The 22,219-nt window shown below is 42.7% G+C and overlaps 1 protein-coding gene across 2 annotated transcripts in view; it reads right to left on the bottom strand.

The window, feature by feature from the left end:
* Positions 1–21,939, bottom strand: part of ANKFY1 (ankyrin repeat and FYVE domain containing 1) — a 76,478-nt gene extending 54,539 nt beyond the window's left edge. For both annotated transcript variants that reach the window (XM_033423183.2, XM_033423182.2), the window contains exons 1-3: positions 21,857–21,939; positions 4,611–4,803; positions 299–417 (exon numbers count right to left, since the gene is read on the bottom strand). In XM_033423183.2, coding sequence (XP_033279074.1) covers positions 299–417; positions 4,611–4,803; positions 21,857–21,866 — 322 coding nt within the window. In that variant the 5' untranslated portion in view covers positions 21,867–21,939. The remainder of the gene's footprint in view (positions 1–298; positions 418–4,610; positions 4,804–21,856) is intronic.
* Between the last annotated feature and the right edge of the window lie 280 nt (positions 21,940–22,219).

Consider the following 22,219-nt stretch of genomic DNA (forward strand, 5'->3'; position numbering starts at 1 on the left):
TTATAACATACTACTATATGAAAAAAGTTTCTGGATAAATATTCGTATTTTATAAATTCTAAGAATACTGTGAATCCTCAAATATTTATGATTTATCAGCCAGACATTAAACAGAAGTGTCCACAAAGTACAACCTACTGGTTCACTAATTATTTAACTAGTTTATGGTCACCATCAATTTGTAAGAAAAGTATTCTACGTTCATTAAACCACAAATATTTCAAAATTACACACCATAACCTTCTGCCAAGTGTTCTTGTGCTGGGAGTTTTGAGTCCCCAGCCCATCAGAGGCTCACCTGACAGGTCCAGCTCCTCGGTGGAAGACAAACTGGCCAGACTCCAGCTGTCACTGCGGGCCGCCAGGACAAACTTGTGAGCATTGATGTGCCTGCCCCCAACCTTTATCTTCAGATCACTGATGAAGAAAAATACCCACAGATATAAAATGTCATTATAACTAGGTGTAGCTAGGATTCACAGCTGATAAATATATGAGTATTGACTGATCAACATACATCTGCAAAAGAAAAAAAAATCACAGCAGAATTATTTCTCTATGCTACCACTGAATTCTGATGGCTCATATTTACAATATGTTGCTAGACACGTTTTCTATTTCTAACTTCTAGCTTTAGTTCACGTGGGATGTTCTGCTTTCAAAGACATTCCCTAATGTCACTCACAAGATGGTGAACCTACAAGTTATCAATACACAGGATTATTAATATTCATATAAAGAGAAGAGGTTTTATGAAGGAAAAAAAATCAAGATTAATCATCAGGAGAGAGAGATAGAAAGATTAAAGATTGTGATGACAGCTCTGAGACTACAGTGCTGCAATTCTCCACACTGTATTAATGCTCAAGCAAGGTTAAACCAAAAACCATGAACAAATTAGCTTTGACAAAGCAGTCAAGAATATGAAACCCAATATCTACACTCCTGTTCTCACCAGAAACATTCAGACCTATTATTGGCCATTTTTTACTCAACCATTTATAAAGAAATGGGATGAGAGAAATCTTTTTTTCAAACATGTTTCCATATGTATGACTTACCACTACATGAAAAGAGCTTTCCAAATAGTTATTTATTTTTAACTCTGAAATGTCAAATGTCAAGGTGGGAAAGCATCTGGGCAGTTAACAAAAACCTAAGGGTGACCTACTGGGCTGACACAAGCATGAGCCAGATGGCAGCGCTGGCAGCAATCCACAGGCACGAATCAGCATCACCCTGCTTGTATCTGCATGTCTTTTTATCTTTATATTCCCGTTGAAAATAATTTGTTAGGCTGGAAAGGTTTCAGAAACTAAATTCAGAGAGAGGGAGAGAGGGAGAGAGGAAGGGGGGGAGAGAGAGAGAGAGAGAAAGGAAGGAAGGAAGGAAGGAAAGAAAGAAAGGGAGAGAGAGAAAGGGAGGGAGGGAGGGAGGAGAGAGAAAAAGAGAGAAAGAAAGAAAAAACTATTACATGAATTGACTCATCCACTTAAAAGGAGATGCAAACAGAATACTGCTTCTATACAACACTTGATGCAAACACATTTTACCCCACAAAAGCACTGTCTAGAACATACTTTATAATTATGTAAGCATATCAATTCTACTTCTATTAAAGAACTAACCAAGTTGCAACTAATTATGTTAGATCAAAAGAGTAATAGGGTACTTATTATTTCAAACTATTAGAAAATACTGTTAACACAAAACACTATCAATAAAGAAGAAATACAATTGATATTCTATTTTAAATGGAAGATAAAACTGTCTCATATCATATCCTATGATAAGGTTTAAAAATTATAATGAAAACAAAGCACAAATAATTTTTACACTCTAAATTTATTTGTAAAGTATTAAATTCTAATAATGTAAATGAACAGTCACTGTTTACTGTTTCTGCCACAAACCTGACTTTAGCCACAAAATTATAAAAATGAATGTTTCTATAAAATTCCTACTATTATTCATGAATGTCAAGTCAAAACTTTTTCTTCTGTAGTCTTAACATCTCAAAAGGAAATAAATATAAGGATTTCACTAATCTCTAATAATAATAGTTTTTAAAAATATGATTCAAAAATGTAAAATTGGACAGGTCAAGTCTATGAGGACTCTATGCAGAAACAATTAGGAGGCTAGCAATTTTTTAAAAATTTCATCCTAGTCAACTAAAGGCATTTCCTTTTAAAATATGGATGCTAGGATGTAACAACTGGAGAGGAAACATAAATAAAGAGCTTCTTGCTAGAGTGTCTCAATCAAACACTTTAATAGGAAAAATTATAAGCTTGTTTGCTAAAAGAATGGTAGTAAATAACTACATATAACCATCATTTTTAACTGTCTTATGGGACCAAAGCCTCCTCCTGAACTTAAGTAAGAATAAAAGAAATGCACCAATTTCTTCCACATCACTCAATTTAAAAATTTTAACACTGACCCTTCAGTTATTCCAATTACTGAAATACACATAAAAACACTATTTAAATTCAACAAAATGCATGTTCATGGGACAAAGTATTCCCCCCCCACATCTTGGTAAAAGAGCATCTGCTTCAGAAATTGATATTCCAGTTTCACTTATCCCATCTCAACAGGTAAGTCCTCTTTGAAGTCTCCATTCCTCATCTGATTATCAACTGTAGATAACAAAGGTATTCAGCCTTCTTTTGATAAAGGACAGGTTTTAGAAGAGGAAGAGAGACCCACCAGAACCATGGGATCATACCATAGCCGACCAGGTAAAAAGTGGCCAGAAGAGATAACTGCCCAGTCTCATTCCCAGTCTCCTAGAAGGAATACAGTATAAGAATGCAATCAGGGACTTCCCCTGGTGGTGCAGTGGTTAAGAATCCGCCTGCCAATGCAGGGGACACAGGTTTGAGCCCTGGTCCGGGAAGATCCCACATGCCGTGGAGCAACTAAGCCTGTGTGCCACAACTACTGAGCCTGCGCTCTAGAGTCCACGAGCCACAACTACTGAGCCTGCGCACCTAGAGCCCGTGCTCCACAACAAGAGAAGCTACTGCAAGGAGAAGCCCACGCACCCCAATGAAGAGCAGCCCCCTCTCGCAGTCTGCAACTAGAGAAAGCCTGTGCACAGCAAAAAAGACCCAGTGCAGCCAAAAATTAATTAATTAAATATAATTAATTAATTAAATAAATATTTTTTAAAAAGGAATGCAATCAACTGTTACGTATTACAGAAAGTAAATTATGGGAATTCTAATGGGTAAGAGCCTTGGACAGTGGGACAGCTGTGTCTGTAATAGAAATGCCAGGCTTCCTGGGGCCAACGGAAACAAAGTTTTCACTTGTCCATGGGAAAAAGAGGAGGGCGAAAAGAAAAAAAAACAATGAACTATATTTTACAAGTAGATACATCCATTAGATTTAAAGAAAGCCCTGTCCTTTACTCAGAGTATGTACTTCCTATTTTTTTGGTATTAATTTTTTCTTTTCTTTTAGAAATGATTAAGATGGTAGATGGCAATCCTGGATTTTGATCTATTTTAAATGTCATAATTTCAAAATTTTACTTAATCATCTAATCCAATCATCCTTCTCCCTAGTAGGCAAATCCTTCCTTCCACACACATTCATGTCCATGTTTCTTTTCCACATCCACATCCCAGCTCAGTCCTTCATCACTTCCGGTCTGGACTATTTACGACAACATCATGGCTGCTCTTGTCTTTTTATAATTTCATCTATACGATGTTACCAGACTAATCTGCCTAAAACACCACTTTGATTATGATAGTCCTATAACTCAAAAACACTGTTCCACACTTCCTAGAGGATCAAATCCAAATTCCTCACCTTGGCATCCCCAATCCACCCTACCTTACCCACCTCTCCCAGTGCTCCCCTACATGGACATGTACCCTAAAATGGGCCCCTCACTGTCCTCTAAATCCTCCACATGTTCCCATGTTTGAGCCTATTCTCTGCCACTCTCTCTACTAGTAATATCACTGTCTTTATCTATTAAATCCTACTCAGCCTTTAACCTTTACCTCAAAACTCATTTAATAACAATTAAAAACTGAGCACTTACTATATGCTAGACTGTTGTTCTAAGTGCTTAAACAGTATTTTATTAATTTAATCCTCACAACAACCCTAAGGTAAACAGTCGTATTATTATCCCCATTTTACAGATTAGGAGGCTGAGGCATGTCATATAGCTCCAGGTCACATAGCCAGTAAGTGGCCAGCTGAGCTTCTAACACAGGCTGTGTGGCTCCAAAGTCCACCCTCAACCATCATGCTACACTACCCACTAGTTCCAAGAAGCCCTCTTTGACCAGCTCAAGAGAAAGCGACCTCTCCCCTCTGAATCCCTGGACCTGTAAGCTAATTCCTATCTATACCAGCGATGCTATCACCATCACTCCTATACTCTGTACTGAATATAAGCAGCAAACAAAAGAGACAAAATCTTGCCTCAAGGGGCCTACATTCCAGAGACTAAAGGCTGGTCAACTAGTAGAGAGAAATAAACTTGGGAAGAAAGTCAGTAAGAGGAGAAGCTGCAATGCAGCCTGTGAATAAAGCAAAAGGGCTTGCTTCCCCAGACTGGCCCAGTGCCAGGAGCTCACCTATACTGCTCCTGCTCGTACAGGTCGGCCACAATCGTCAGCAGGCGGCTGATGAAGGACTCTTTGCTGCTTTCCTTGTTTGCTTGCGCAGCCAAAAGGGTGCATCTCTTCTCTGTCTCTGCCAATTTCTTCTGCAGCTTGACATACTCCTGTCGGAGAAGCATCAAGTGCTTCTCCAACTTGGCCACCTCCTCTGCAAGGGAGACAGAAAATCAAGTTTACCACAGCATGTGTAAAAGCAGACAGCATCCACTCATCCCTCATCCTGCAGCCAGGATGGCTACCAAAATGACTACAGCTGACCCTTGAACACGGGGTTGAACTGCGTGGGTCTACTTACACACAGATATGTTTCATTAGTAAATACATACAGTACTACACCATCCGCAGTTGGCTGAATCTGAAGATATGGAGGAATCAAGGTCACGGAGGGCTACAAATTACACGAAGATTTATTTTCCACCGTGCCGGAACGTAGGTGTTCCTAGCCCCTGGAGTTGTTCAAGAGTCAACTGTAGTCACGTGACATTCCTACTATTTCTTATTGATACTCCTACAAGACCAAGAGTGGTTTTGTTTGAGGATGCCATCACAGTCCAGGGATGTCTTCCCAGTTTCCCTGAAGACCAGTATTTAATATATGGAGTCTCAGGAATGATTATCAGAATTACTTGGGAGGCTTTTTCAAACCACTAGCAGTAATAAGTAACTTCTACATATCACATGCTGTTCTACAAGCTTTCCGTGAACTCTCACGCAAGATTCACGACAACCCCATGGGGTAGGTACTATTACTAGCCACACTTTTCAGATGAGGACACTGGGCCACAGATTAAGAATTTGCCCAAGGTCACGAAGCTGGTGAGAGGTGGGGCTGGGATATGAGCCCAGGCATTCTCATTCCGGGGCCTGTGATCTATTAACCACCACCCCACACTACCTGACACCTGCCCTCCCTCAGGAAGCCTCAGGGCAGTCAATAACGGTTCAGATGAAAGCAAGTAATATTCCACAGGTGTGCTGGGGCAGATTTAAAAGGTTGAGAACCACTGTATTTTTTTTTAATTAATTTATTTATTTTTGCTGTGTTGAGTCTTCGTTTCTGTGCCAGGGCTTTCTCTAGTTGTGGCAAGTGGGGGCCACTCTTCATTGCGGTGCGCAGGCCTCTATCGCGGCCTCTCTTGTTGCGGAGCACAGGCTGCAGAAGCGCAGGCTCAGTAGTCGTGGCTCACGGGCCTAGTTGCTCCGTGGCATGGTGGGATCCTCCCAGACCAGGGCTCGAACCCGGGTCCCCTGCATTAGCAGGCAGATTCTCAACCACTGCGCCACCAGGGAAGCCCGAGAACCACTGTATTTGATTCATTAAATTCAACAAACATCTACCGAGTAGCTACGAGGTGCCAGACACTACAGTGGTAAGCAAAATCAGACATATCTTTCCTCAGAGCTTTCAGTAACCGGGGAAAGTAAATTTTTATAATTAAAATAATAATTGCAACAACCAAATGCAAAACTACAACTCTAATGAGTACTAGAAGAAAAGAACAGAGCTATGAGAACCTATAATAAAGAAATTTAACTTCCGACATCAGGGAAGACTCCCCTGAGGATGCAAGCAGTCAAGAGACTTCTCTTTTCCTTTCCCTGGAACTTTGGTGGGGATTCGTGCAACCATGCATAAATCATCGTATCTAGGGAACCACAGTGCTGCTATGGTCATTCTCTGGGCTTCGGTCCATCCACCCCCTACTCCCCACCACAGATATTCCAAATCTTGACACCGCCCTCAAGCCCATCTCCCACCCAATCTGCCTCATTCTTGGCCAATGTCTTGAGAAAACTGAGCTACTGCCACCGACCCCCACCGTGCCAGCAACTACTCCCATCTACCCTATGCTTTCTCAGTGAAACCATCTCCCTCCTATCCAAGCTTAATCCCTCCACCTCTGCTCCAAACCCATCACTCTCCTCTGGTCCTCTGCTTGATCATCAACCCCCCCTCCTCCAGCAACTTCAATCTCTTTCAGCTGGGCCCTTCTCATCAGCACATAAAGCTGTCCAGGTCTATACCTAGTAAAAACAAAACTCTCCTTCCACACATCCGACCCACCTCTGCCCTTCCAGCTCTATCTACCACACACATTTCCTCACCCACTATTCCCCTGCCACTCCCTCCTTCTGTCCCCACCACTCCCTTGAAACTCCTCTCACCGATGACCTTCTAATTGTCAAACCCAATAGACACTTGCCAGTGGGTCTCCTCCCACACCTCTGTAACATGACTCAGGACACTACTGTCCCTCTTTTCTTCTCTTCTTTCAGCAACCACAATGCCACCTTCTCTCCAGTTCTGGTGCTCTGTCTCTTTCACATGCTTCTCTGCATCCCTCCGTACACTTGACCACTGACACTCCCCAGGGGGTCTATCCTTGGCCCTCTTCTCCACCGTGGGATCTCCTAAGGCAGCAGATTTTTGGTCTGTGGTTGATGCCAAAATCTAGTGCCAGTGATCCGTAGATTCATCTCTCTAGTGCAGATCTCTCTTCTTAGCTTCAACTATCCATCTGCCCGACAGACATTTCTCCCTAGTGGCCCACAGGCACGTCAAATTCTCTATCCCCAAAACAAAGCTTCGAGCAAATTTGCTCTTCCTTTGTATGGTCCCTATATTAATAAATGACACCAGCATCTATCCTAGTTACCTGAAGAAGAAATGTGGGAGGAATCCTGGATGTCTCCTGTTCACTCACATGACTCTAACCCTACCCCAACTCAAAAACTGACCTTCCCACTTAAAAAACAAAGGAATGGTTAAATAAAGTGACATAAGAGTTTGAAGTTATTATGCAACTATTAATGTTTTCAAAGAAGTATGTGATACTAAACATGCATTTTCAAATTATAAATATTATTAACAGAAAAAAGGAGGCTGAGAAGCATATAAGTCTAATTTTATTAAAAACATTCACATATATGAGGAATAAAAAGACAAATACCACAAAATATCAGATTTTTCTCTTCTTTGCACTTTCCTGCACATTTCAGGTATTCTACAACAAATGTGTTCTCTTTTCATAATTATAAAAAAATATTTAAAGAGAAATGTGTTTAAATACTTAAATACTAATAGCCTATCTTCTGCATACATACAGTAGGGAATTTTTCCCCTTCATCTAGAGACTCCACATTAAATAAATGCCTGGAGTCAAAAACCTGGCTATCTCAGGTATAAATCAGTATTCTTAGGAAAATAAAGGAGAAGGCACTTGCAAGATGAAAATTTGCTTACAACTGCTAAAATGATCACTGTGGTCATGAGTTACATATCAGATGAGAATTCCTAAAACTAATTTTTTTTCAAAATACTGCAATTATTTGGCCTACTAACCGTTAAACCAAATATTGTTTTAAAAAACACTGGCTAAAGGAAAACAGTACTTACAATGATCCTATTGCAATATTTTTTCAAATCTTAGCATTACATTTACACAAAACCCCTTCAGTAGGACTCAGGTCTACACTTCTATTCTGGTGTGACAAATCACTGGTTTTAAAGAGTTCTTCATAGTTACTCGGACTAAAGAGCCATGAAATTGCAATTATTTACCTAAAACGGGGACACATTTAACACAAAGCAATAAATTCATGTGACTGTACAAAATTTATACTTTTTTTCTTCCTGTAGAGAAAGAAATGGAGTTGATGGGTCTCTTTAAAGAAAAACTGGCACTCGTTTTCTACATGTGGTAACAGAAAATGTAAAAGGACATATGAATTAGGAGTAGCTTCAAATTATGTCCAAAAACTGCTAACACTCTTGGCAAAATCAATCTATGGTGTCACGATAACGGTTATCTTTGGAGGAATGGGCGGAGAGTGGTAATTGGGAGGGCACATGAGGGATGCCCTCTGGGATGCTGGTAACATCCTTTTTTGTTGTTTTTTAACTTAGTAATGGTTACATTCCTGTTTTATTTTGGTAATTCACTGAGCTCTATACTAATGCTTTGCTCTTGGCATGTATCTTATGCTTCAATTAAACAGTTTTAAAAAATTCATATACACCTGTAGTGGATTCTGGAGTCCAAGCAATGGGGATCTAAATCCTTTTAGTAACTAGCTATGGGGACCATGGGCAATTCATTTCTCTGAGCTTTAGTTTCTTTATATGTAAGATGGGGGACGGGCAGGAATCTACTACTCAGTGCTGTAGTAAAAATTCAATGAAACTACTGTAATTTGCACATGCACTCAAAACTGTCAGCATTGCCTCCACCCTCCTCTTTGCATTTCACAATTACATAATTATTGGATAAATAGTTTAAACTATTTTAACTGTTTACACATTTTTTTGAGTCATGAAAAGCAGAATGAGTTTCAAATGTTTTATTGACTTAGGAATTAAGATTGATCAATTAAAATCATGGCAAATCAACAGGACATTATCAGAAGGATGAGGTGATGAACAAAAGTAAAAACAGAAATGGAAACACCGCTAACTACTGAACGAGCTACTTTAAATACTGCATCACCTCGTATAGCAAGTCTGCAGTTACAATTCCCGAACCAAAAAGTAAAGCCTAACATGCTTTAAAAAATCATCACTACTATTCATTTGAAAGAGGTGTAAGTTAGGCTGTACCTTAAAAAAAGCTCTCAGGGCTTCCCTGGTGGCGCAGTGGTTGGGAGTCCGCCTGCCGATGCAGGGGACACGGGTTCGTGCCCCGGTCCGGGAGGATCCCACATGCCGCGCGGCTGGGCCCGTGAGCCATGGCCGCTGAGCCTGCGCGTCCGGAGCCTGCGCTCCACAACGGGAGAGGCCACAACAGTGAGAGGCCCACGTACCGCAAAAAAAAAAAAAAAAAAAAAGCTCTCAAAGAGGCAACTCCTAATCTACCCTAGGAAAAAGTCAGTCAATGTCTATAATTGATCAATCTAGAAATGGCAGTATTATCACTTAGAGGTAAACAGAGAAGAGTGGAACGTGGTCTGCGGAGTGGGTCTGAGGGGTAGCAAATTTATTTTTTGTTGTAAGTCTTGTAATATTATTTGAATTTTAAATCTATGTGCACTTACAAAGCAAATATACTATTTCACACAAATTTTAAAGATTATGGAAAACAATTACAAATATGAGGAAAAATAAATAATTTTCTAATACCCAAGTGTAAGGGTTTTTATATATCACAAAACTTTAGGAAGGGAAGGAGCCTAAAGATCATCTCTTTTGGCTCAATTCCCAGAGAGTGAACCAAGGAGCAGAAAGGGGACAGGCCCACAACCAGCAGCCTACCCACCTCTTGCCTCAGACTGTGTTTGATGACATTACTCCCAAACTGGCTGCGTAAGAATCACTTAGGCAGTTTGAACTAAAGAGAGAGAGCGTGCCCAAATTCAGTAGATCGGGAGTGGGGTCACAGGAAATACAGAGTACTTTTAAGACTACCCCAGGTATGGGGATGACTAGCCTGGGGAAAAAGTTCAGCCCCCAGCGCGTACCTCCCCAAGTCACACAAAGACTGCTCTGGGAATACTACTGTTTAGATAGAAGACCAACTGAACTGCAATTTTTCTGTTCATTCATTGACTTGTTCAAAGGTTTTCATCTCCTAGGAAGACAGCTGTATAACCTAGTCATTCATTAAAAATTTATTAAGCACCTATGCAGTGCCAGTGTCAAAGTAAAGAAAACCATCTTGGCACATGTTTTTTTACAAAGTCACAAGGTAATAGAGAAGATGGGCAATTAAACAAGACAAATTGATAAAACCTGACAGCACTCTGACAGGGGATGCAAACTGAGCATGGAGCAAGACCACCTGGCTAAAGCCAGCGCAAGGAAAGACACTCCAGACAAGTGATGTTTTACTCCAAAAGATTTAAATAAAGCCTCTGCTTGTAGCATACTGGGTCCAGAAAATGTAAGGAAAAGGCTTCAGTGTTTTGTTTTCTTGGTCAGATTTTCCTTTTAAACTAGTATCAGTCAATGGGTTTGTGCAACAGGCATAATACTAGGCTCTAGGAGAAATACAAATAATTAGAAGGCAAGACCTAGTCTTGTCCTCCATAAAAGTCACTGGCACCACTCACCTGCCTCTCTCTAAGTCAACTAAATGGATGGCCAGAGGACACCTTATCTTGCTAGTTCAAACTAGTGGCTACAGTCACATCCCACTTACCCAAGAGATAGCTTCCAAGTTTTCACAGGGTATAGCCTGTGGCTGTCGACTGCAGATTTTTCTTCCCTGAAGCAAACTGAACCCTTTAACCCTGGTTTCAATCACACCATATTCTAGCCAACCTTTTGCTCAAGAGCTCCAATCCATCAAGACTATAGCATCTGTAAATACTCTGCATTTCCATTTCACTTAAACTATCATTCTGCAAGTATTTATGAAGCACCTGCTATGAACTAAGCATTATAGTAGATCACCAGTTGCCTCTTTGAGAGTTTTTTAAAAGGGCAGTCTAATTTGCACCTCTTCCAAACAAATAATGTATTGATAGCACCAAAGGAGTACCAAATATAGAATCAAAGTAGTATCTACAGGAACTCACAAACAGGAGGGAAAAGAACAAAGCTAACAGTCACAAAGAATCTGGATACTGATTCATGTGGGGGAATTATGAGGACATTTGCCTTCAACAGTAGAAAGTTACTAATTCCTTTAACCCTTAAAGAAAAGATCATAAAAGTTCTGTTTCAAACACCTTCTCAAGGAATCCTTGTAAATTTCTTTGGATATCAGTTATACACACGTAAATCCAAAATCTACAGCAATAACCCTAGTCTCTCTCCAGAATTACTGACACAAATTTCTACCTGCAACCTCGACCCTGACATTGTTGTTTCAGTCAACAGTTCCCTAACAACACGAGACATAAATTACAAGGGTTATATAAATTACAAAGAGAAGAGGCAAGATGAAAGGAGGGCTTTAGGATATAGGGCTCTCATTCATGAAATCAGAGATGCTCCCCGCCTAGCATCTTTTGTAGGATGAAACCCTGATCCCAGGTGCACCTAACAGTGGTATTGCAACTGCCACACCATTTCATAGTATAATGGAGAGAGCACCCAAGGCTGAGATATTATTCTGTGGGCAATGCGTCTGCTTGCAAACAGCAATACAAATGTGTCCTTGAAGTACCACCAAGCTGTAGAGTTCTTATAGGAAAAAGTATACAATTACCATTCTGAGCAATAATGGAGAGAGAATCTACAGCACAGCACAGTGGTGAGGAGCACAGGCTCTGGAGGTAGACTGACTGGGATCAGATCCCAGGCCCAGCACTTCCTAGTTGTAACACTTCAGGCAAAGGCCTCCTTCTCCTCATATGTTAAGTATGTTGTAAACATTAAACATTCAAATACATACAAAGACCTTAGAAGATTACCTGCCTTGCAGTAAGTGGTCAATAAATGTTAATTATTACAATTCTTAGAAAGGCAACACGATACAGTCCTTAAGAGAGTGTACTCTGGGACTTCCCTGGTGCTCCAGTGGTTAAGAATCCGTGCTTCCTGGGCTTCCCTGGTGGCGCAGTGGTTGAGAGTCCGCCTGCCAATGCAGGGGACATGGGTTCGTGCCCCGGTCCGTGAAGATCACACATGCCGCGGAGCGGCTGGGCCCGTGAGCCATGGCCGCTGAGCCTGCACGTCCGGAGCCTGTGCTCCTCGACGGGAGAGGCCACAGCAGTGAGAGGCCCGCGTACCGCAAAAAAAAAAAAAAAAAAAAAAAAGAATCCGTGCTTCCACTGCAGGGGACATGGGTTCAATCCCTGGTCGGGGAACTAAGATCCCACATGCTGAGCGGCCAAAAAAAAAAAAAAAAAAAGTGTACTCTGGAGCCTCAGTTGACTGGGCTGAAACCCTGGCCTGCCCATTACTAGCTGTGTGACCTTGGCAAGTCACTTACTCTTCTCCGTGCTTCGATTTTCACAGGTGGAAAGTGGCAATAATCATGGTGTCTCAGAGTGCTGTCGAGGAGTAATTGAGTTAAGATAGATTAAATTATTTAGAACAGTGTCTAGTTTAAAGGTTTACTACCACTTCTTTATCAAGTGACTAGTTTTCAGCTGTGGCTTCTTCTTTCTCTTCCTCCAACTTTCCTTTTGAAAAATAAGCCTAGAAATTTAAATAACAGATAAACCTACAGTTTTGCCGAAAGAGCTATGCTAAGTATTGGTGAAGAATGTCAGCACTTGCATTATAATTCAATCATGTTTCTTTCCAAACAATACCCATTTGCTCTTCACCATCGCAGTTGGGAGGTGAGACATTTTCATGAGCTCTCTATAATTCATCACTCTTGACCTAACCAAAGATGCCTGAGACAAAAAAAAATCTACATTCACTATTAATAGCCTAAAAAAGAGACCAACATCAACTGCAATATATATATATATATATATATATTTTTTTTAATCAGCAAGTCATTGGACAGTCAGAAAAGGAACCCACAATGATCCTTATAAGACTCTTCCTTCTAGGCCAGGAGTCGGCAAACTTTTTCTGTGAGGGACCAGATAGTAAATAGTTTAGGCTTTGTGGCAGAAAGCAGATCAGTGGTTGCCAGAGGTCAAGGGAATGGGATTGAATGAATGCAAAGGAGTTCAAGGAAATTTTTTAAGATTATAAAAATGTTCTAGATCATGATTTAAGATCTTAAGCCAAAGCCCATGCTCATCCCACTGTACCATGCTACCTATTTTCAGCTCTAATGTCAGGACATCAAACACGTATTTATTATTAATTCACTGATTTAGAAATTAAATGTTGTTTCCATTCCCTACCTTAAATGTGATTTCTACTCCCCTCTGCCTACTCCAATACTAACCCACACTGTATTCATTAAACCTTTTTAGATTAACAAAACCCTGATATTTCCTTTCTCTACACTTCTGTAGTTCTTACTTTCTAGTCCCAATTTTAGCAGTGAATTAGTGTTCTTTTGTATAATCCTTTAATTACCGACTTTCTCCCTACTCTGCTTCAACTATGTCCATTAGATAAAAGAAAAATGATCGTAAAAGCTGTGATAACATTTCATTTTGAGAACTACAAGAATAATTTTTGTTTCAGACATATATTAGAGTCTTCCACATAACAATATTTCATTAAAGCATGTATCAAAGTCCCAGAAAATACTATCTTCTTTGTTGGCACCAGAAAAGATAAGCTCCTCACAGGTGATGAATTACTACCACTACTGCTTTCCTAAACCTGTCATACTAAAGATGTCATTTTTCTTTCACTGGGATTACTGAATATTCACTAACCAAGAGTGCTAACTATGGGAAAATTGTGTAATGGAGAATAAGAAATAAGTGGATACATTTACTGTTCAGAATTCAAGTTCACAAAATACCCTAATGAAAAAAGGAAGGGAAGGAATTCCTGGCCGCCTAGTGGTTAGGATTCCGGGCTTTCACTGCCGTGGCAAAGGTTCAATCCCTGGTCAGGGAACTGAGATCCCGCAAGCTGCACAGCTAGGCCAAAAAAAAAGAGGAAGGGAAGGGGAAAGAAGACAGCAATACCATCGGGAGGAGGTTACAAAGGAATAGTAAGATACCCCTGCCAGTCTGTAACCTCCCAGTTCACACAAAGTTTGTATTACTGAAAACAAAATGGTGCTAAGAGACATTTCACATTTTGACTTTTCACACTTTAAAAAGTCTAGCAATTCTGTCATAACTCAAATGCATTGACAACGTCCAAAAGCCATTACTTAACAAAAGTTTGCTTTAAAAAATCCTTTTACCCCAGTTTACAAATAAAACCAATTACTCAGGACTTCTTAGTTAGGAAAGATGACCTTATTTTATTTATGTATATGTGTGTATATGCACATAGTTATATTTGTTTAAAAAATGATTCAGTAGGGCTTCCCTGGTGGTGCAGTGGTTGAGAGTCAGCCTGCCGATGCAGGGGATACGGGTCCGTGCCCCGGTCCGAGAGGATCCCACATGCCACGGAGCGGCTGGGCCCGTGAGCCATGGCTGCTGAGCCCGCACGTCTGGAGCCTGTGCTCCGCAACGGGAGACGCCGCAACAGTGAGAGGCCCGCGTACCGCAAAAAAAAAAAAAAAAAAAAAAAAAAAAGATTCAGTAAAACCCTCTTTTATTCAATACTGGCTCAGTTTGAAAAAAATGTTTTGGGGGATATACTGATCTTCACTGAAGCTGAGTGATGCAAAAATCTGAGTTTTTAAAAACTCCCCAGGTGATTCTAATATGCCGGGTTCTCCAGGTTGAGAGCCACTAGCATGAACTACCAGAATGACAGCAGAAAGGAAAGAACGTATGTGAGAGCTTTATAAGAGTCACAGGATTTGGTGACTGACACCAGACTTAGGAGGAAGTCAGGGATGATTACTAGGTTATGGACTTGAGTTCGGCTGGACAGTAGTGCCACTAAGCATCAATGCAAAAGAGAAAAGTTACTAAACTATAAAGCACAATATGCATGTTTTTATGAGAAACTTTGCCTTCACCTCTCGGTTCCACTTCCATTAAGGCTGCGACTGTGTGTTGCTCACTTTGTCATCCCTAGCAATAGTTGCCTGTACTTAATAGAAATGAAATACATTTTTCCTGATTGTGATTCAACTCTGTTAAGACTTGTCTGCAAGTCAGTGGCATGACTTAGTATGTTTTTCAAGACCTCACTCTGGGGACTTCCCTTGGTGGTCCAGTGGGTAAGCCTGCGCACTCCCAATGCAGGGGGCCCGGGTTTGATCCCTGGCCAGGGAACTAGATCCTGCATGAAGGCCGCAACTATAAGTTCACATGCCACAACGAAGAAGTCCACATGCTGCAACAGTCCGCATGCCACAACTAAGACCTGGTGCAGCCTAAATAATATTTTTTTAAAAAGCACAGCATTAAAAAAAAAGAAAAAACCTCACTCTGTGTAGCACTGATCACAGATAGGGCTGGCTTCACAGGAGATACTCAACAAATATTAGCTCACTAGCTAATTTTCACACAAACGCCAGTCTGACTGGAAATGCTTCCAACTGCCTTCTAAGACATAATCACCTAAAGGTATATTGGGCATGGCAAAATCTGTCCACACCTGAGATCAAGATATTTGTTCTCAAATCTGTTCCTCTTCTTCCTGTTAACAGCCCAGCCATTATCTGAGTCACCCAGGCCTAGAACCCTTGGGTCATCTTTGATATCGCCCTCTTGTCAACATGCAAACAGGTTTCCAGAGTCCTGTCTTTTATGCTGTCTATAGTGAGTATCTCTCACAGCAGTCCTCACCAACCCCAATGCCCCTTACCCAAGGACTCACCTTCAATTGCTACGGCACCCACTCCAGCCTCCCTCCCTCATTCCCTCCCAAATCCATCCTCTACATTATACAGCCTTTTCAACAGGCCTCAGACAATTCTAGTCACGTCACTACCTTGGCTGATACCTTTCAGTAGCCTCACCCCACGGTCCACAGAGCAAAATGCAAATGCTTAAACAATCCCTTCATAATCTAGCCCTTAACATACTTTTCCAACCTCACATCCTGCTATTGATATTTCTTCCAAGAATACTGACCTCCTCCCACCCACATCTCCCCATGTCCAAAAGCGGCCTATTTTTCCAAAGTCCAGCCCAGATAAGCCCAGCTTAACTCCTGCAGCAAAGGCCTCCCCTGACACCCAAAACATACTCCCCACTTCCCTAAAACATCTCTTCCTACTCTGAATTTTCAAAGTAACTCCTAAGCATTTTTCACCTTCCACCCTACAATGCAGTTTCTTTTTCTTTTTTTCTAAATTAATTTATTTATTTTTGGCAGCATTGGGTGTTCGTCGTTGTGCGCGGTCTTTCTCTAGTTGCGGTGTGCAGGGGCTACTCTTCATTGTGGTGCGCGGGCTTCTCATTGCGGTGGCTTCTCTTGTTGTGGAGCACAGGCTCTAGGCGTGTGGGCTTCAGTAGTTGTGGCACGTGGGCTCAGTAGTCGTGGTTCATGGGCTCTAGAGCGCAGGCTCAGTAGTTGTGGAGCACGGGCCTAGTTGCTCCACGGTATGTAGGATCTTCCCGGACCAGGGCTCAAACCCGTGTCCCCTGCAATGGCAGGCAGATTCTTAACCACTGTGCCACCAGGGAAGTCCCTACAACGCAGTTTCTAACACACATGCTTTCGTCTCCCCTCCTGGACTGCAGTGTTCTCTGTGAAGAGGCTCTAGGTCTGGCTCTTCTTTTTTTAACCACTGACTACCTCTCCCTCCACCCCCACTCCATGCTCATCCCATCCTCCACCCTACAGTGCATTAGTAGGTGGAGTTCAATAATACTGTAGGTCCCTGGCCTACTCAGATTTAGCAAGAGAGCCTGAGGACATAGTTTCTCATTTTGTTGGGCATGTCTGTAAATCATGATAATGTCCCAGCTACAGCAACTCACCTTGCCGGTGACTGAAGCCCACATATCTGAGCACGATTCAGTAGCTCTACTCTGGCACATCCACAGTCACTGCAGTGACTGGATAAACTTCGTTTCTTTGTTTTTAAAAAATATATATATCCTCAAGGAGAAAGCTAACAGCCTCTGCTGGTGACAGAAATGAAAGAAAGGGAAGATAGAGAAAAGAAAGGAATGGTAGAGAGAGCCACCGCTTGAGGAGTCACCAGAGAACACATAATTATGAACAGACTGGGGCATCTGATGAATGAATAAAATCATAAATGAAGAGATAAACTTTCAAACTGGAAGGAGCAAAATTTCTCCTTTCCCTGTTTCTACCAGCCTATACCAAGCATTTTCTGGAACACTGCTGTCCAACAGCACCTTCTGGAATGATGCAAGTGTTCTATTCATCTGTGCTGCCTGCTAATATGGGAGCCGCTAACCACACGGTTACTGAACACCTGGAATGAGGCTAGCATGACTAAGGAACTGAATTTTAAATTTTATTTAATTTTAATTAAATTTAAGAAGCCATATGTAGCTAATGGCTACTGTAGTGGCCAGGGATTGTCCAGAATACAGAATGTCTTCACCTTGTTACTTGAATTGTTGTCAAAAGTATTTTCCTGACCAAATTCCAGTAAGCTTATAAAAATCCATGATCATTTTTCTGTTTAACAAGTCACATTTTTTTCCAATTTTCACTTTTATTTTATTGAGGGGAGAGTGGTTTAAGCGGAGACTAAGAGAGGGGACTTCCGTGGTGGTCCAGTGGCTAATACTCCACGTTCCCAATGCAGGGAGCCCGGGTTCGATCCCTGGTCAGGGAAATAGATTCCACATGCCGCAGCTAAAAAATCCCACATGGGGCTTCTCTGGTGCTGCAGTGGTTAAGAATCCGCCTGCCAATGCAGGGAACACAGGTTCGAGCCCTGGTCCAGGAAGATCCCACATGCCACGGAGCAACTAAGCCCGTGTGCCACAACTACCAAACCTGCGCTCTAGAGCCGGTGAGCCACAACTACTGAGCCCATGTGCCACAACTACTGAGCCTACACCCTAGAGCCCATGCTCTGCAACAAGAGAAGTCACCACAATGAGAAGCCCATGCACCACAACGAAGAGTAGCCCCCACTCACCGCAACTAGAGAAAGTCCACACAGCAACGAAGACCCAATGCAGCCAAAATAAAATAAAATAAAATAAAAATAACTTAAAAAAAAAATCCCGCATGCTGCAACTAAGACCTGGCGCAGCCAAATAAATAAATAAAAAATATATTTAAAAAAAAAAGATGAGACTAAGAGACAGACTGCATGGTAGGTACACTGCATGATACACTATTTCTTTTGAGATAGTGATTATCCCCCTTTCAAAGCTGAGGAAACTGAGACTGAGAGCAATTAATTGGCTTGCCTGTGATCACAGCTTAGTAAAACTAGGATTCAAACCCATGTCTGCCTGCAGAGACTGAGCTCTTAAGCATGCTTAAATTGCTAAGACTAAACTGGGCTGGATGAAAAGTAGGTTAGGCAGTTCCCAGCAGGCTGATGTTATTCAGAGCACATTAAAAGTTGGACCAGCCAGCTTACTTGACAAGAGACTAAGGATGTATCCAGGCAACTTTCTTTCTTAAAAGCTGGACCAGCCAGCGTACTTGACAAGAGACCAAGGATGTATCCAGGCAACTTTCTTTCTTTCTTTTTTTTTTTTTAATTTTATTTATTTATTTTTTTATTTTGGCCACACCGCTTGCAGGATCTTAGTTCCCCGACCAGGGACTGAACCTGTGCCCTCAGCAGTGAAAGCGAGGAGTCCTAACCACTGGACCGCCAGGCAATTCCTGGCAACTTTTCTTGATGTCTGGTAAATGATGCTCAATAAGTAATCCACTCCTTCAACCACAGGCACGATTCTAAGTTGGAAGATACAGCAGTGAACAAACAGGAAAAGTCTCTGCCCTCATGGGGGTTACATTCCAGTAAGGGAATTAAAAAACAAACAAAACCTAGGGACGATCTCTAAAGAGGTGAGAACTGAACAGACACCTGAGTGAATAAAAGTTGATTAGCTGCGTGGAGAAACTGCGGAAGACTGTTCCAGGCCAAGGAAACTGCAAGACAAAGATATAGAGGTAGGAGTGTGTTGGGAATGTACAATACAAAGAACAGCAAGGAAGTTAGTGTGCAAGAGCTTTGTGAAGGAGAAGAAATAAAGTATCACTGTCAACCAGCGGCCAGATCCTGTTGACCTGTAAAGATCACTGGAAGGCTTCGGAAAAATATATTCCAAATGTATGTAAGATATAAAATATATATAAAATCATGGAGAGCCACGGGGAATGGGGAGAGCGTGTGGAAGGGTAGGTGTATTGCAAAGAGTGGGAGAGACATGATCTGATTTATGCTTTAAAAGGAACACTGGTGACTGTAAAAACAGGCTGTGGGGAAGCAAAATCAAGGAGAAAAAGTAAAAGCAGAAAGACCAAGTTGGAGGGACTTGTTCGAGTGATGAAGGAGGCTGAGATGGACAGCTACAGAGATGTAGAGTGGAAATGGCAACTAATTTTAGGAAAGACTTTAGCTAAATATATATGGTCAAACCAATACCCATGGATGCAAGGAAAGAAAGAAGCTTGGTTTCTAAACGAGTCGCATTAAGAAGTTACTGTATAACTCAGCCCCTGCAGGTTCTATTTACTATTCCTAAGCTCAATTTCCCACATTCTCACACTCACACCACCTAACGAAGACCATTATCAGGGAAATTCCCACAGAGCGTGCTTACAGATCATCCAATTGTTACATGACACAGATTTTTGCTATTTGTTTATATTTAAATGAGTATTTCTGAACAAGCATAGCCAGCTCCGATAAATTCTTTTTAAAGTACATGTCGCGTAACACCCCCGCAAAACACTGTTTAGATAACCTTGCCTTCCTGTGCATAACAAGCAGTTTCAGTTTAATGAGGTAACTGGACTAGGATGCTCCACTCAATTCTTCCCAAAGTCTGTGACATTGTTTCCAAAAAGCTTAAGTCAGAACACAGGCTAGGAAACTGGAACACACACAAAAAGAGTAAAATAAAAACTGTCGAGTCAGAACCTCCTGACTATGCTCACCTATCTGTACTCCCTTGCCAATTTAACCCTGAAAGGATGTTTTAAGGTGTGCTCTCAACCAGCTGCATGTCTCTCAAGGTTATCCTAACACAAATCTCAAGGCACTTGCAGGATAACAATCAGCATATTCAGCCAGTAGGAGCTCTTCAGGCTGGAACCGAACTGCGAGGCAGAGCAGGTGCTCAGTAAAACTGCTTAATGAAAAACCAACTGCCTTCTACAATTTCAATCTTGGTAATGTACTCCCCAAACATTCCTTAACTTCCCTAACTGGTGTAAAAGCGCTGGAGTACCTGTCACCTCACATAAAGCCTTCCTGAACCTTTCCACCCCAACTCACTGCTCTGGGCAACATGCTCCATTTTCACTGGCTACCCACTGTGTTAAAAAATCTTAATCAACATTCTGTGACTCATCCAAAGACTAGCTTCAGGGGATCCCTCAGCTTTCTTCGGTTCCTTTTTATCCTCCTCTGCTTTCATACAATATTTATCTGATGTTTCCCCCTCAGGGGGTCTAACATGGTAGAAAGAGCAGACAAAAAGTGGGTGCCTGCCCCGGATATCTCTAGAACTCGGCCTCAATTCCTTTATCTATAAAGCGCAAGTAACACCCATGCCGGACCTCCTTCACAAGGTTGTTGCCAAGTCTAATCCAAATGAGAAAAGCCTGCAAACTGTCAGGTGCTGCCCAAAAGTAAGATCCAAGTAAAGATAGGTTCAGACAAAGCTTAGCTCAAAACCAATCGGACAGGTGGAGGACCAGCACAGTGCAGTCACTCAATAAACATTAAGTCAAATAAGGAGTATTTTCCTCCAGTAATGGGGTGAACAGGAGAAGCACACTAGCCAGGTCCGACAGCTTCACTCTAGGGTCCCTGGCAGGTAACTCCCATCTCTGGGTCTCCTTTCCCGCCACCTGTACAACAAGGCTTTGACAATGAAGGCTTCTAATATTGCTACGTTAAGGGCGGCTCAATCCGAGAGGCCAAATTGCCTTCACCTGCAGGGGCACAAAGAAAGCGCCAGAAAAGCGGGTAAAGACAGGACTGAGAGGCAAAGGAGTCGAGGTCTGGTTTAGCACATCTCTTAGGAGCAGCGTGACCTTGGCCAACTCCCCTACCAAGCAAACCCCCTCCTCCCGTCCACATCTCTCAATCTGGGGAAAGAATCCCAGCCGCTCCGAATCCCGAGGCTGCTGGGGAGCCTATAGCCCCCTCCTGTTTGGCTCGTTGGCCCGTGACAGCCCTGGCTCACCCCCACCCCTCACCCTGGGAAGAGTCCTAAGCTCTTTCGCAGGGGAGGGATGTACCCCTTCCGGATGCGGGACCTGCCAGGACAGCAGTTTCGATTTCCTAAGGAGAAGGGTTACGTCCCCCGCCGTCCCAGCACCGCCGGTAATCAAAGGAGCCTCCCCGGCGGCCCTCGGGATCCCCGAGGCTGCACTCAGTGCTGGTACGGGACCTCACGACCGGCCCGGCACCCTGCCAAGGTCCCGCGGGGTCGGGGACGCCGGGAGGGGCGTTGCCATAGGAATAGCGCTCAGTACCCCGGCCCGAGGCGCGCGGCAGAGGCGAGAGAGGAAGGCTCGCGAGACCCGCTGTGCCCCAAGCGAACACACCCGGCCGTTCCCTCACAGGGCTGCTTCGCCCAGCCAGCAGCGCCCCCACAGCTCCGCGCCTTCCCGCGCTGCTCCACAGAAACCTTACCTTCCGCCATGTCGGGCCCAGCCCTGCCTCAGCCTCGCGAGAAGTGCGCCGCTCAACTTGGGCGGTGCGTAACGGAGGTGCCCAAGTCTCGCGAGAGTCATGGGGGCCAGGGAGAGGGAGGGATCGAGACTAGGTAAGAGCAGTGAATGAAAGTGGAGGTGGCTAGACGCGGGAGGAACCGAGAGCCTAGCTCTCTTCACCTATACTTTCGAGGCTCTGGACTTATCAAGCACTGACTGGGCTCTATCATATTACACGCCCTAGGCAGGGGACTGAAAGGGATGGACGCAGCGAGCATTGACTACTCTTTGGGAAAATGTGGCCACGAGAGGGTCGAGAAAGGGGTTTTCGTGGTTTCTAGGT

This window comes from Orcinus orca, chromosome 19, assembly GCF_937001465.1.
Source record: "Orcinus orca chromosome 19, mOrcOrc1.1, whole genome shotgun sequence".
NCBI lineage: Eukaryota > Metazoa > Chordata > Mammalia > Artiodactyla > Delphinidae > Orcinus > Orcinus orca.